The sequence below is a fragment of the Actinia tenebrosa genome, unplaced genomic scaffold (genome assembly GCF_029948245.1).
Source record: "Actinia tenebrosa isolate PJP-AT-01 unplaced genomic scaffold, QUT_ActTen_1.0 PGA_scaffold8__29_contigs__length_14323225, whole genome shotgun sequence".
Taxonomy (NCBI): Eukaryota; Metazoa; Cnidaria; class Anthozoa; order Actiniaria; family Actiniidae; genus Actinia; species Actinia tenebrosa.
In genome coordinates, this window is record NW_028292585.1 from 3,699,379 (window position 1) to 3,712,820 (window position 13,442).

General features: G+C 39.6%; 2 protein-coding genes across 2 annotated transcripts in view; one reads left to right on the plus strand and one right to left on the minus strand.

The window, feature by feature from the left end:
• LOC116297635 (ubiquitin carboxyl-terminal hydrolase 34) overlaps positions 1 to 6,892 on the plus strand; it is a 37,014-nt gene extending 30,122 nt beyond the window's left edge. Inside the window, exons 57-69 of the mRNA XM_089040832.1 lie at positions 15 to 121; positions 512 to 686; positions 1,092 to 1,252; positions 1,323 to 1,401; positions 2,126 to 2,252; positions 2,559 to 2,666; positions 3,144 to 3,373; positions 3,765 to 3,888; positions 4,386 to 4,471; positions 4,838 to 4,894; positions 4,970 to 5,053; positions 5,509 to 5,643; positions 6,134 to 6,892. Coding sequence (XP_088896958.1) covers positions 15 to 121; positions 512 to 686; positions 1,092 to 1,252; positions 1,323 to 1,401; positions 2,126 to 2,252; positions 2,559 to 2,666; positions 3,144 to 3,373; positions 3,765 to 3,888; positions 4,386 to 4,471; positions 4,838 to 4,894; positions 4,970 to 5,053; positions 5,509 to 5,643; positions 6,134 to 6,592 — 1,932 coding nt within the window. The 3' untranslated portion in view covers positions 6,593 to 6,892. The remainder of the gene's footprint in view (positions 1 to 14; positions 122 to 511; positions 687 to 1,091; positions 1,253 to 1,322; positions 1,402 to 2,125; positions 2,253 to 2,558; positions 2,667 to 3,143; positions 3,374 to 3,764; positions 3,889 to 4,385; positions 4,472 to 4,837; positions 4,895 to 4,969; positions 5,054 to 5,508; positions 5,644 to 6,133) is intronic.
• Position 6,893: 1 nt separating this feature from the next.
• On the minus strand, positions 6,894 to 10,895 carry LOC116294999 (uncharacterized). The gene is made up of 4 exons (XM_031702731.2): positions 10,434 to 10,895; positions 9,614 to 9,967; positions 8,616 to 8,821; positions 6,894 to 8,423 (listed from the first exon to the last, which is right to left on the minus strand). Exons 1-4 carry the CDS (start codon positions 10,855 to 10,857, stop codon positions 7,419 to 7,421), a joined length of 1,989 nt encoding a protein of 662 aa, XP_031558591.2. The 5' UTR covers positions 10,858 to 10,895; the 3' UTR covers positions 6,894 to 7,418.
• Between the last annotated feature and the right edge of the window lie 2,547 nt (positions 10,896 to 13,442).

Consider the following 13,442-nt stretch of genomic DNA (forward strand, 5'->3'; position numbering starts at 1 on the left):
TGTGCCTAATCCAGGCGCTATTGATCTTCTGGTTCCACGCCTGTCAGGACTGTGAAAGCAATGTAGCCTTCATCACAGACACACCTCAAGTGGCTTCTAACATCGCTCTCAACTACATCCTGTATGTCACTTATCCCATGATGATATTCTTAAATGATAATTGTTACTAAAGTCACTGTGTTACTACAGTTAAGCCCAAGTCAGAGCACTCTTAGTACTTACTGTGGCAAAAATAATAGTATTAAGTGACATTAGTGCGAGGCTCGTGTGTTCACGCCTGTGCGCAAATACCTCGGTCACAGATGCACACTATTTTACTCCGACGAAGGACTAGCGTCCGAAACGTCAGTAAGTTTTTTCATCTTTTCACGGTGTATAATTTACCTTTTCATCATTACTATTTTACTAGTAAAGTCAAGCAAACTTTTCTCTAAGATTGTCGTCAATTATTTATTCTTGTGCATCGAATGAAAGTTTTGCATGAAAAATTGAAAAATATTTTCTCTCTCAGTTCTAGCGACGAGCCGGAAGTAATCAACTTCAACCGCAACGTGTTACCTGCATATTATGGTCTACTTCGACTGTGTTGTGAATACTCGTGCAGATTTACGCGTCAATTAGCTAACCACTCTAATATGCGATGGGCCTTTGAACACCTGACGTCACGTGTCAATCATTATCCACAGGTATCCCGTCATGTATATAATAATTTGATGGTTGTTTGGTCATTGACGGCCAGTTGAAATTTGATTGGTCAGTTGATTGTTCGGTTGGTTTGTTGACAGGTCGGTCTAGGATGGCGGGTCAGCCAATAAACCTCTTTACCCTGGGCGATTTTTTTTTCACATTTCAGACCACGTTTCATTCAATTGAGAATAATATATTTTGTTTGAGTTGTATCCATATTCACGTGTGCCTTCTCGTGCATAACTGTTAAACCAATAAAATTATCCTCAAGAGCATGACTCGTGGTTTTAAATGTGAAAGCCTAAGGTAAAGTGGTCTTTTCTTCAGTTGATCCCACTATCTCTCATCTTGTCAGTTGGTTGGTTTTCATAGTTTCTGTTTTTCCATTCTTTCTCATTCTCAAGGCTATCGAGGAGCTGTTTGCCCTCATGCGGCTGTTCTCTGGCCAAGGTCATCCCAACCTCACATCAGAAGACAAGGCTGCTGCCGCTGCCTTCAGAAAGTCAACTATCATGTTATATCTGAACTGCTTGGATGGGGTATCACACTGGACTACTCTGATCACGTGAGTCGAGCATGCTTTCAGTATTATATTCGGAGTAAAGTGATAATATTTGTGTGTGTGTGTGTTTTAGGGCGTTCAAAATCCTGCTGCAAACTGAGGAGGACCGTTTAATCGTGTTGGTCAATCAAGGCTTGTTAACGTTGTCTGATGTAAGTACTCGACTCTATACTATAGTATATCCTTATATTATCTGCAGGACAGCGTGCGCTATACTTCAACACCTTACAACTGAAGCACAACGACAACAAAAAATAAATAGATAAAATACACCAGAATTTACGTCATTCTCTTCTCCACTCCGCTTCACTCCACTCCACCACACTCCACTTCCTCCCCACTCACTTCAACTCTTCTCTACTCTACACCACTTCCAATCCACTCAACTTCGATTCCATCAGTCCAACTCCTCTCCACTTCACCCCACTCTACTTCATTCCACTCTATCACACTCCACTCCACTCTACTCTATCACACTCCACTCCACCCCATTTCACTCTTTTCCACTCTTATCCATCACACTCCACTCTACTCCATCACACTCCACTCCACCCCATTTCACTCTTTTCCACTCTTATCCATCACACTCCACTCTACTCCATCACACTCCACTCCACTCCATCACACTCCACTCCATCACACTCCACTCCACTCCACTCCATCACACTCCACTCCATCACACTCCACTCCATCACACTCCACTCCATCACACTCCACTCCACTCCACTCCATCACTCTCCACTCCATCACACTCCACTCCACTCCACTCCATTACACCACATCAAACAAATAATTAAGCCACTTCACTATAATCCGTGCATCACACTCACTATTTTGTTTTGCAAGATACTTATGTATCCTCTAACTTGTTCCCAGGCTATCACGACCCTTCACTTGATGTACCACGAGGCTACAGCCTGTCACGTGACTGGTGATCTACGAGAAGTGCTTAACATCTTAAAAGAAGTCTTACTAAGTTCACAGAGTCACATGGAAAATGCAGGTAAGGACGGATCTGTGAACTTCATTCTGTAGGTGGTGTGTATCTCTTCCCATGAGAATCAAAGGACAAAAGAGATGGTCGCCATGTTGGTTGACATGACAGAAGAAACCAAGACCTAAAGTTAACCAACATGGCGGTTATGACGTCATGCACAAGGACAAAAGACATGGCCACCATGTTGGTGGACGTGATAAGAGAAACCAAGTCCATATCTTTTGTTAAATTCATCCAACATGGCGGCCATGAACTACGTTGCCTGGTAGATAAATCAGAAGACCTACATTGACTGTGTTTTAATGGTTTCAGAGGTCCGTAGCAGTATCGTGGGATGGTCAGATAAGATGGAAATAACACAAAAACTGCTCTCACTGTTGAATTCCTACACACCTAAAGACTTGCATGTATCGTGCTTGGGTGAGTAAAGAGTATACCATAGGAATATTATATCATGCATCATTACTGATCGTCACGGTCACGCAACACGGTCACGCAACACGGTCACGTTACGGAGTCCATGATATCCATTCAACCAATCATAGCGCTGCAACACTGTGACACTGCTTTCACTGCACGCCACGTTCGTAATATGAGTTTTTCAATATCTTTTAAATTTGTCAAGTCGACTTTTTTTTGGAAAACTAAAATTTTAAAACCAACGTTGAAACCTGAGTACATCCCAATGTAAAACGGGAGAACCTACATAGCACTAAGGTGATGTAATGTATTCAGAAAATCTATTGTATTCTATTGTCTATCTATGGTATTGCGTGTGATTCATTGCATATTTATGAATACATTACATCAACTGCTTGCTACGTAGGTTCTCCCAATGTAAACCTGTCTGTTACTGCATTCTTATGTATACTGATAATCTATGGGGTTTTCCCCCAGATGTATTACGAGCAATACTCTCTCAGTACCCCAGTGAGTGCGCGGAACTATTAATACCAATGATCCACCAGTCACACATTAGATGGCACCAGAGTAACCAACAGCCGACACTCGGTCCTTACTTCCCTCGACGACACACCAAGGTTATAGTCAGTAGCAAGACTTTACCTCGTCCGTCTGTCCCTGAACTAAACATGTTCTTACATCCATCGTACCTCGAGATTCCCAAGGTATGTTATCCACAGGGTGACCAATAATGGCACAAAAATCTAGATTGGGATCCCTGTGATATATCGCTTAATTCTTTGGAAATATTTTTGCATTGTCAGGCAATCTTGGTGCCAATTGTTTGAGGACGTTGATTGTTGTTTATGCGCTACCTATAAAGCTTGTTTGTTGGGTTTGATTTCCTTTCATTTGATGTTACTGATGTTTCTAAATGTTAAAGTGTATATCAAGGAAAAAAATTATTTTCAAAATCACTTATATGTAAACAATGTAGTAGTGTGGTTGCAATATTTTTGTATAAGGAGTTTTCTTTTCGGAGATATAAACATCTGAAATATAAACCATAGATGATAATGCATTTATCGATGATATGTTTTCTTGACTGTAAATCAGGGAGTAGACGAAGCGTACGACAAGGCCATGTCTAGCTACTTCCATCCGTATCATTTCTTTTTGGATAAGCTTATCAGAGTAGGGTTCAACCAAGATCGTGTCAGTGACACATGCATTAGTCTAAGTAAGTATGCTTGGTACTTAGGGGCACAGCTGCATGAAAGTTTGTATATTTATTTTTTCATCATTAACCAACACATTTGTTAAGGCTGATTCTCACTAGCTACGGAATCGGATGCAGCCAAGAGAATGTGAAGTATTCTTCATATTCTCTTGGCGTAGCTTATAACGAGGTGAAAATCAGAAAACGGAGTCGTAATTAGCCAGAAGCACGTCAGAATTCAAAGAGGAAGGATAGGAAGGATTCCTCTTTCTTGGTTTCTCGTCACTTCGAGTTTCATTTCCAATCCCAACGCAAGTTGAAAACCAGCCTTAAAGTGGTGATACAATCCCTGATGCAATGCTTTCAGTATTGTATTGTTTCAACTTAAAGTGACTGATTAGTCGAATGGTGAAATGGTGAAAATTAGAAGTACAAACATTCATATCTTCAAGACACAAATAAATAAATATTAAGGTGCACTATAAACATATCCTAATCTTCTTTACTACCCAATACAGGTTGTTTACTAGCGATAGAAGCAATACCTCTGCATTTTAACTTCTTTTCCAAACTCTGGATGGACGTGTACCAGAAGTCAGGGGAGGTAAGAATACCTTTGCACGATATCATTGCTCTTGTCGTACAGTAAAGAATTGCGATGCAGTTGCACTAAGATGCGGTTGTGCTCGAAATCGTTACTACAGTCGTTGCAACGAGTACACGAAAATTGTGGCAACGTTGCAACTAGAATGCGCGACAAGTTTTTGCAATGTTTTATTGCAACAAAAATGTTCTGCTGGTGCTGCTGATAATGATAATGTTGATAATGATGGTGATGATGATAATGGTGATGGATGGCGATGATGGTAGTGATGAGGATGATGGTCATGATGATAATGGTGATGATGATAATGGTGACGATGATGATGATAGTGATGATGATATGAAGTTATAGTGCTTTTTATTTCAGCACGTTAAATATAAAGACTGTATTCAAAGAATCTGCCAAAGACCAGAATTCATCGAGGTAAGCCAGTTTTTAATCCACAACGTTAGGACAAGGACAATCGTTTGACTCGTACTTTTTCTATGCTATCCACAGTACATCGATTCCATTCTATTGGAGGAGCGAGAATGCCTGAATGTACAAGAGATTTACTCGTTTCTGTGCTGTTTGTTTCCTAGGGTAAGTATGATAAATGTCGATACGTGATGATGGTGATGGTGGTAGTGATGTTAATACATAATGTCTATGCATGATGATGATGATGATTCATGATGATAGCGATGATAATGCATGTCTGTACATGATGATGATGATAATACATAATGTCTATGCATGGTGATGATGATGATTCATGATGACAGTGATAATAATGCATAATGTCTGTATATGATGATGGTGATGATAATACATAATGTCTATACATGAAGATGATGATGATACATTTCTATACATCATGACGATGATGATTACACATTAAAACATCGATAGAGGTGGTACTTGGGTAACTACTGTTGCATCTGTTGGTAAGGATTAATAATTTTCAACTGCATTCTGGTGTTGATAATAATGATATTGACAATGAAAATGATGATTGACACTTTAATGACACGTTTGATGTTTCCTTGCGTGTCCAGGTTCATACTGTAGTGTTAAAGAACCAGTGGAAGACCCTAGTTCACACATTAGTAGCAGCAGTCATAGCTGACCAGCCTGCCGCTGCTAGAGCTAATGACGAAGAGCTTTTGCAGATCGCTCGACGCATTACTGCGGTGGGTTATACTCGTATATTCACTACCTGTTTTTATAATGCACCTTCAAACCTTTCGCTCCACGCAGTGCTAATCTGAGTATTCAGTCTCCAAAATAATTTTCCTCCCCCCCCCCCCCCCGCCCCGCCCCCACCCATGCACTCTATAATATTAATGTTCATTGTCCTAGTCCTAGACGCCATTAGTCTGTTAATATTCGTTTCGTCTGCGCTCTACATCTGTCCCATTCCTCTCTAAGTAATATCACTTACTAATTATTCTCACAGAACCTTTGCGCGCCACGAGTCTCCCCTCCCCTCCCCTCTATGGATAATTTTCCTTTCCATTTGTGGTGCGATTCGCGACTTTGCGCTCCACGAGTCTCCCCTCCCCTCTCTGGATAGTTTTCCTTTGGGACATTTGTGGTGCATTTGCGCACCACGAATATTCTCTTCTGTTTCCTCATTTCCTGATCTGTGAATAATTTTCCTGTGTTTATTTTGTCTCGCAGGATTTGCGCGCCATGAGTCTGATGTTCTCCGTTTCTTCCCCTAAAAAATCCGATATTAGTACTTTATTGCTGCCAAGTCTTGAAGACTTATTATCAATATGTAAAAAACACCAGAATCGAAAACAGAAGCGCCTTAAAGCTCGCCAGTCGAGTTTGGAAGAGTCCCCAGGGGAAAATACCTCTGACAACAGCGCGACTGATTCTACCGAAGCGCCTCAAAAGAAAAAACGTCGAAAAACTAACGACAGCGACGATGAAAGTGAAAAACAAGAAAAACCGGTTTCCCCGGAAATCCCCGGACCTAGCGGTGAAAGTAGTAAAACCGCAAAGCATGATGGTAGCAGTGAGGCTCCTCAGAGACCAAAGCTACACCCCCTACTTGGATCAAGACCTGCTTTAGACTGGGTTGACCATTTAGCCAAGGCGGTACAAACTGCTATTGCTAAAGTTCCAAAGTAGGCACGATATCTTCCACACAAAAATAGGAAAATAAAACAAATCACAAGATGTCAAGAAAATCGAAGAGAGACAGAAAAGAAATGTTTGACAGGAATTGAGGAGTCAATCTTTTACTTGATGCGGCAAAGCTCGCATTACATCGATAACTTCTCGCTATTTTATGGTTTCTATAGCCTCTGTTTTGTTGTTATTAACGAGGAAAAAATTCTTTGCAAAATTATTACGAAACCTTTGTGGTAAAGCGAGACGAGTCGAGTGACAAATTCAAAGAGAAAATAAATTGAGAGTGTAAAAAGTTAACTGACGTGATTGATTCTTTAATCATTTCGGGGTTTTTAATTTAATTGATAATTTCGTGCCAATTTGCATTTAATGCCCATTCGATTTCTGGAGAGTCGAATATTCTTTAGCTTAGCTACATTAACTATTGCATTAGAAGGATACGTTGGAAGAGAACGTCTAGCATTCCTGGACCCTGCCTATAGTTTTACCTTATTGAAAAGTTTTTGCGTCCATAGACAGACCCCTTCACAGTTCCCTGCGCCATCTTGAAAGGTAGCCGTGCCTTTGCATCGAAGCGAGACGAACGGTGAGCTTGCAGTGATGGAAACCTTTTTTAACACCTTGGACAATTATACACATGTCTCTATCATTGCAAGCTCACCGTTCGTCTCGCTTCGATGCAAAGGCGCGGCTACCTTTCAAGGTGGCGCAGGGAACTGTGAAGGGGACTACTATGATGCGAAGAGTAATGCATTATGGTATTTGTGGTCGCCGCCATTTTGCCACAGGTATCCCAAAATAGCGGAGATGTTCAGGGTTTTTGTCAGACCCCTTCAGAATACCCCCATCGATCAGCATTGGAACAGCCATACATATTCCCCTTCCCATCAGCCGTAACGATCACACCCAGACCCAGCGCCCCATTGGACACTTTGTATGACACCTCGGTGATATTAAGTCCCAGTGCTCGCGCATCGTTGAGGATATTCTCGGCGATGGCAAACTCTTCCATACGGACATCTTGATAGAAACTATCAGTACTGGGGAGCAAAAAGGTTGGGGTGTTAAGAGCTTCTCTTGGTGTCTTGTAACTGTCCAAAATACTTGTTATAAACTGGTTTGTGTTCATGGCGTAGGACTGTCCTACAACTGAAACAGCGAGAACGGGCTTGCGGCCATTGCCTCCTTTTCTGTCATTTCCCGATTCCTTAAGAGCAAGCACGGGTTGTAACCCGTTGGGAAGTCTTGTCCCCGGCTCGGTATTTTTAACATAGCTTTTAAAAATAGCTGCTGAGTGTGGAAGAGCATTCCCTTGCAAGAACAACCCTGTGCCCCACATAAGGCTATTTATAGTATGAATCATTGCGCATGCGTTTCCTTCGGTATCCAGGGCAACGACACCATCTGAACCAAAATATTCCTCGAGGTTAACTGCCCTTTTTTCTTCTGTACCGCCGAGTAGCTTCTTGATTATTGCATTGGCCTGTCGCATCTTTTCAGGACTTCTTATCTTCTCCCACAATTTCTTTGCATTCTCTTTAGTTTTCCTGTTGTTTAAAGAAAAATCAGCTCCAAAAGATTTCTCAAGGATATCCAATCCGTTCTTGACTATCTTCCCGTACCAAGACGCAAAGAAACTTAACCGGGATATAGAACCTAGCCAAAACAGTTTCGAAGAATTGCTAAGATAAGAGCTTTCGCTATCACTTAAGCCGGCTAGCTCCATGAGGTTTAACTTTTCCACCAGCTCCGCTCCGCCCCAGTCCGACCCTGACGAATAGATTTGATGTCCGCTGTAGGTGGTGTTTGCTGGCTCGTTCCATGTCGCCTGAGAGGAAAAGGCTCGAATTAAAATCCATTTAAAAAGTTTACTCAAAAAGGGAATGTTTTAATTGAGCTAATGTTTGAACTGATCAGATCTCCCGTTACATTAATTGACTTCTTACACGATACGGCGAGATCTAGAGCCTCAAAAATTATTGAACACCTTGCCCAAACATTGTGCATGCGTTCAATTTACCTGGTAATTTGCCATGTCTGCTGCGGTAATTGTGCCTTGCTCTTCCTGGACTATCGCAGCCATGGTTCTCCCAAAGAAGCCCTTGTAAAAATAGTCCTTCCCCGACGCCGAGATGTTCTTCAGGAACTCGGCCATAAGCGGTTGTCTGAATAATTCCTGGTATGCGTAAGGTTTTCCAGTAACTGGATTGGTAAACTTGGCCCTTCCTGGAAATTAAAGCAAAGATTGAAAATAATACTAAGCCCTGGGACTTTTACTTTAAGCTTGGGGTGAATGTCTACGAATCTAAACAGCAGACTATGGCATTGTCACTTCATTTTTACTATACGCTATCTAGAGCAACTTTAAATGCGCATGACCTCTTAGGTTACTCTTTTCAGTTTATGAATTGATATATGAACTGGTTTTTAGAATTTTTCTTGTTTGTTTGTTCCTCTTCTTTGATTAAAAATAACCAGGACCATACTTCCAGACATCGAGTGCTGAACCGTCGTATGGACTTACGGGTACGCCGGAGATTTCAACCCCGACACCGCTATCCCGGGAGGATTTATAGACTGATCAGGAAGCTCGGCCGAAGCCTAAGGGAAGCCTATGACCAGCATACCCGATATGGCGATTGTATCAATAAGGACTAAGATGTCATGGTCGTCAATCCCTTCCACGTGGGATGTTTTCAAAAGACCAAATTGAAGGAGCATTTTTTGTTTTTTTATTTTATTGTTGTCACATATCTAACGCCAATTCAGAAACACAGATCGTCTCAATCGCAAACTTTCATTCTTGACCAAAGCTATTTCCTGCTATTTATAGAAAGTTTTCACGTGACGTCACAGCGGCCATTATGGGGTACCAAAACAATACATTTTCTATCCTCCGGGAATTCAACTCTATTTTTATGCAAAAACTGTGCGGAAAGTTTCGCATGACGCAGTTGGATATCGCTGGAAATCATGACAAAACTAACCATGTGTTTCGAATACCTTCTTATTACTTACCCTGGGGCGTTCGTAGTAACGTCTTCGAGTTATAATTAACATAAATACTCCCGTACAACCAATAGGGTAACTTGAAACCTTTCTCTGTGAAATAAATCGCGGGCTCAAGAAGCGTGCTGAGAGGAAACTTCGCAAATCTCTTCGCTGCCTCTGTTACCCCTGCAATGAATCCTGGGATAAGAACGGTGGCGCCATTTGGGCCTTGTGAATGTACTGGTGGGATGTCTGGGGGTACGTGACTTGGTATATTCCACCCACCATCTAGGCTGTAGACTTTGTCTGTCTTACGATCGTAATAAAGAATGTTGGTGACGCCCGTGTATGATACGTACGATCCCGCAGCTAACGCAACCTCTGGAAAAGATGGAATTTAAATTGTTTAATTTTGCCTCTTAGGATGTCAAATAGAAATTTTTCACGAGGAATCCATGTTGGAGTGGAACGAAAGGCTTCTGCCCGTTCAGGCCATCCTCGCGTAGTCCTTTCCTGAAATCCAATGCATCCTGGTCTCACTTCGGTACAAACATCTTTTTTTCATCATGCCTTATATGGTGTTGTTTTCACCCAAGCTAGACCACAATGCATCCTGTTTATCGATCTCGGAAAAGGACTATTCAAGCGCTTCAGGACGAGTTTTCACGGGCAAAAACAAAGGCTTTTGCATTGCAGTGCATCGTGGGATTGTTTCAGAGGACATTTCAAAGATGGCATCTATCTTATCTAAAACAGTCCCACAATGCAACGCAATGCCAACTTGATCAAGTATTTTCCCTTAACTTCGGAATGGCTAATAATAGCAACTGTCTACATGTCATCTTACCAGTTATCGCCGTAGACAGACAAGCATCCATCGCATTTCCTCCTTTCCTCAGAGCATCCATTCCTACGTGCACTGCAAACGCGTTTGTCGTCCCTGCCACCATTCCTTTGCCACTGCTGAAAGCTAATGGTTTTGGTCTGTAGTCCTTTATAAGGTTCAAGCGTTCAAACCTCTCATACTCCCCCTCAGGCCAAGACTCTGGGGATAGTGTAACGCTTGCAGACATCTTAGGACAATAGATTGTCCAAAACATGCAGAAATACACAAGAAGATGTGACCGAACCATTTTGGAGAACTCCAAACCTTTTTGATTCGTTTGAACATGTATTGAACTAATAAATAGGACAATCGGTGTGTCTAGCTGTATTGAATTGCTCCTCATGGAACGGCCAATCAGAGTAGCTGAAGGGTTAATTTGCGTCATTCATCAACCAATCACAGCACATCTTGCTTAAGACAATCTTTGATTAGTTTTTCAGCTTTCAAAATAATATATATCGAATCCTATCTTCATCTCCATTTAAATTTCCCATAGCACATGGTTATTGTTAATATATATTTTTTCACAATTATTTATCAAAAAGCATTTCTCACGTAATATATATACCCAAGTCTTTACTCCTCGGTGGTAATCCATTTAAAAGAATTATACTGATCCTTGGTCGGCTACGAGAGGGTGCGATTTTAATTTGATGCAATCGATCTATGCACGTCTATGGAATCAAATACCACCTTTCATTAGGAGTTTATCCAAAAAAAACTTCCAAAAGGAAATCAAAACCGTTTTATTAAACGATCTTAATATTAATCGCTATGATACTGAGATCTTCAAACTTTTTAAGTAAGTCTATCTGTAATGAGCTATTTTTCATTTTCTACTCAGTGAACTACTTTTCATTTTCTATTCAGCTCTTTGTACTCTGATTATTTAGTATTATTAACATATAAAGACATCTTTGTAAATCTACGTGTATATTCTGTGAATTTAACCTGCCTAGACTAGCTTTAGCTATATGCAGGTTATATAGTTTTTCTTTTTTGTATTCTTTTATTCATCAATAAAGTTTACTAACTTGGTTTACTAATCGATCGCTTTATAGAGGTTGAAAATAACATTTGACGGTCTGTCGCTCAAGGTTGCTGATAGATCTTTCTTGGTCGTTTAAGACAGGTGGTCGATAATGAAAGGTTAAGAAACCTCAATGGCTGGTTAGCCACGAAACTTAGACGCTAGTTAGTTGCTTGTATGAGACATTTTAGATACTTCGAATTTAGTAACGTTCTAGATCATGCACAAACTGTCGAAAATTTTTTTTTTAGTTTCATCCAAAATTCAACTCAAATAAATCAAATAAAAACAATTATTATTTGCAACTGTGTTTAGCAAACTCATTCAGATTTTTTGTTCTTCAGTTCAGTCGAAAATACAAAGTCAGTTTATTTTTTGTTTTTTGTTTTAAAAGATTTTGTTAGAGTTTTTTGAGCATCAGTGTTTGCTGTAGTGTCTAACAGAAACAGCTGAAGCGTTACAGTTTTGTGTTTTGTTTTAATATAGACAAAACCGACTTACACTTTGCTTCTCTGTCAATCAAGCTGAAGTTCGTGCCATTATCGTTGGGAAAGCAGTTGGGTTTGTGCAATATCAAATGAGAGTGTTGTCTTCCTAAACGTACTAGCACTTAAGTATAGCTTAATTTATTCACATCATAAATATAAACTTTCCATATTTGTCATATTTCATGACCAATATACGGTTAGATCAAGGCAATGTGACATCGTTATAAAATATACAGTTTAAAAAACATCAAAACATCAATACATTGTTACATTTATTTTCAATCCAAAAACAAAAATCCATAGTTTTAAATTATTTTAATCATTCTTATGACGGTTTAGTTGCACAAAACATTATTTGCACTGTATTGTTTACATTAAAACGTTTAGAATCTCAGCCAAAATGATTTTCACTTTTGTCGGAAACGACAATGTTTCTCTTTTTTGGTCTTCATTTTGGCGGGAAAAAAGAGTGCGAACAATAAGCCCAAGATATTAAATATTTGGTTGAAAACGCACTCATTAGAATGATCTAAATATTAAATTAAAAATAAGCCCTCATAAAAGCTTTTTTCTATCATTTTACCCGCTAATTATAACGCGATAAGTGGCTGTCTTTCGGATGTGGTGCTTCTAGACAACTGAAAAGAATATATATTTTTTCATAGTTTATCGCTTTTAATAACATTGATATATACATATATATACATTATCCCCGATGTTATTAAACTGTACGATGTACACGTATTGTTACACAGTGTTAAATATAGTTCACTCCACGCTAACCACATCTTACTATACTTCACATTATCGCCTATATTTTGCCGTCTTCAACCCTCATCATTATGTTGTCGTAATTAATTTTCGCCTACAAAAGGCTTTTTTTATTTTTCTCTTTCTAATTTCCATTCAAATTCTAGTTCTGTCTAGCGAGAATAATACTTAAGGATTAAAAAAAATGACATGTTATGGCTCTGTTCGAATCAATAATGATTCCTAATATCTTTATTTTTCCTCTTAGATGAACTGAAAAACTCAGCAGGGAGTACTAAAATATAAAAAAGTATATGTCTTTCACAACTATTAATATATTTTTGTTACTCAAATAAATCAAACATCTGACCAAAATGCCAAGGTATCACTTAGTCTCAAATGAAAGCTGACATTAGATTTATCATTAATATTCAACACTAGATTGTCAGATCTTGTTATTCAATGTAGAGTACGTTTATCATTTCGGCCCAAAGTGCTGTTGAAAGCTTTGGAAAGATTAATTGACGCGTAGAAAAAGATGTAAATGTAATGAAAATGAAATTGGAAACAAAAACCTAAATATAGATTTATGACAGATTTATAAAATATTGAAGTTGCGCAAAGACACACACTTGTATCGTTGACGAGTTATTATTTATTCAAGGTATTGTTCCTAGCTTAATCAATATGCGCATAATTATC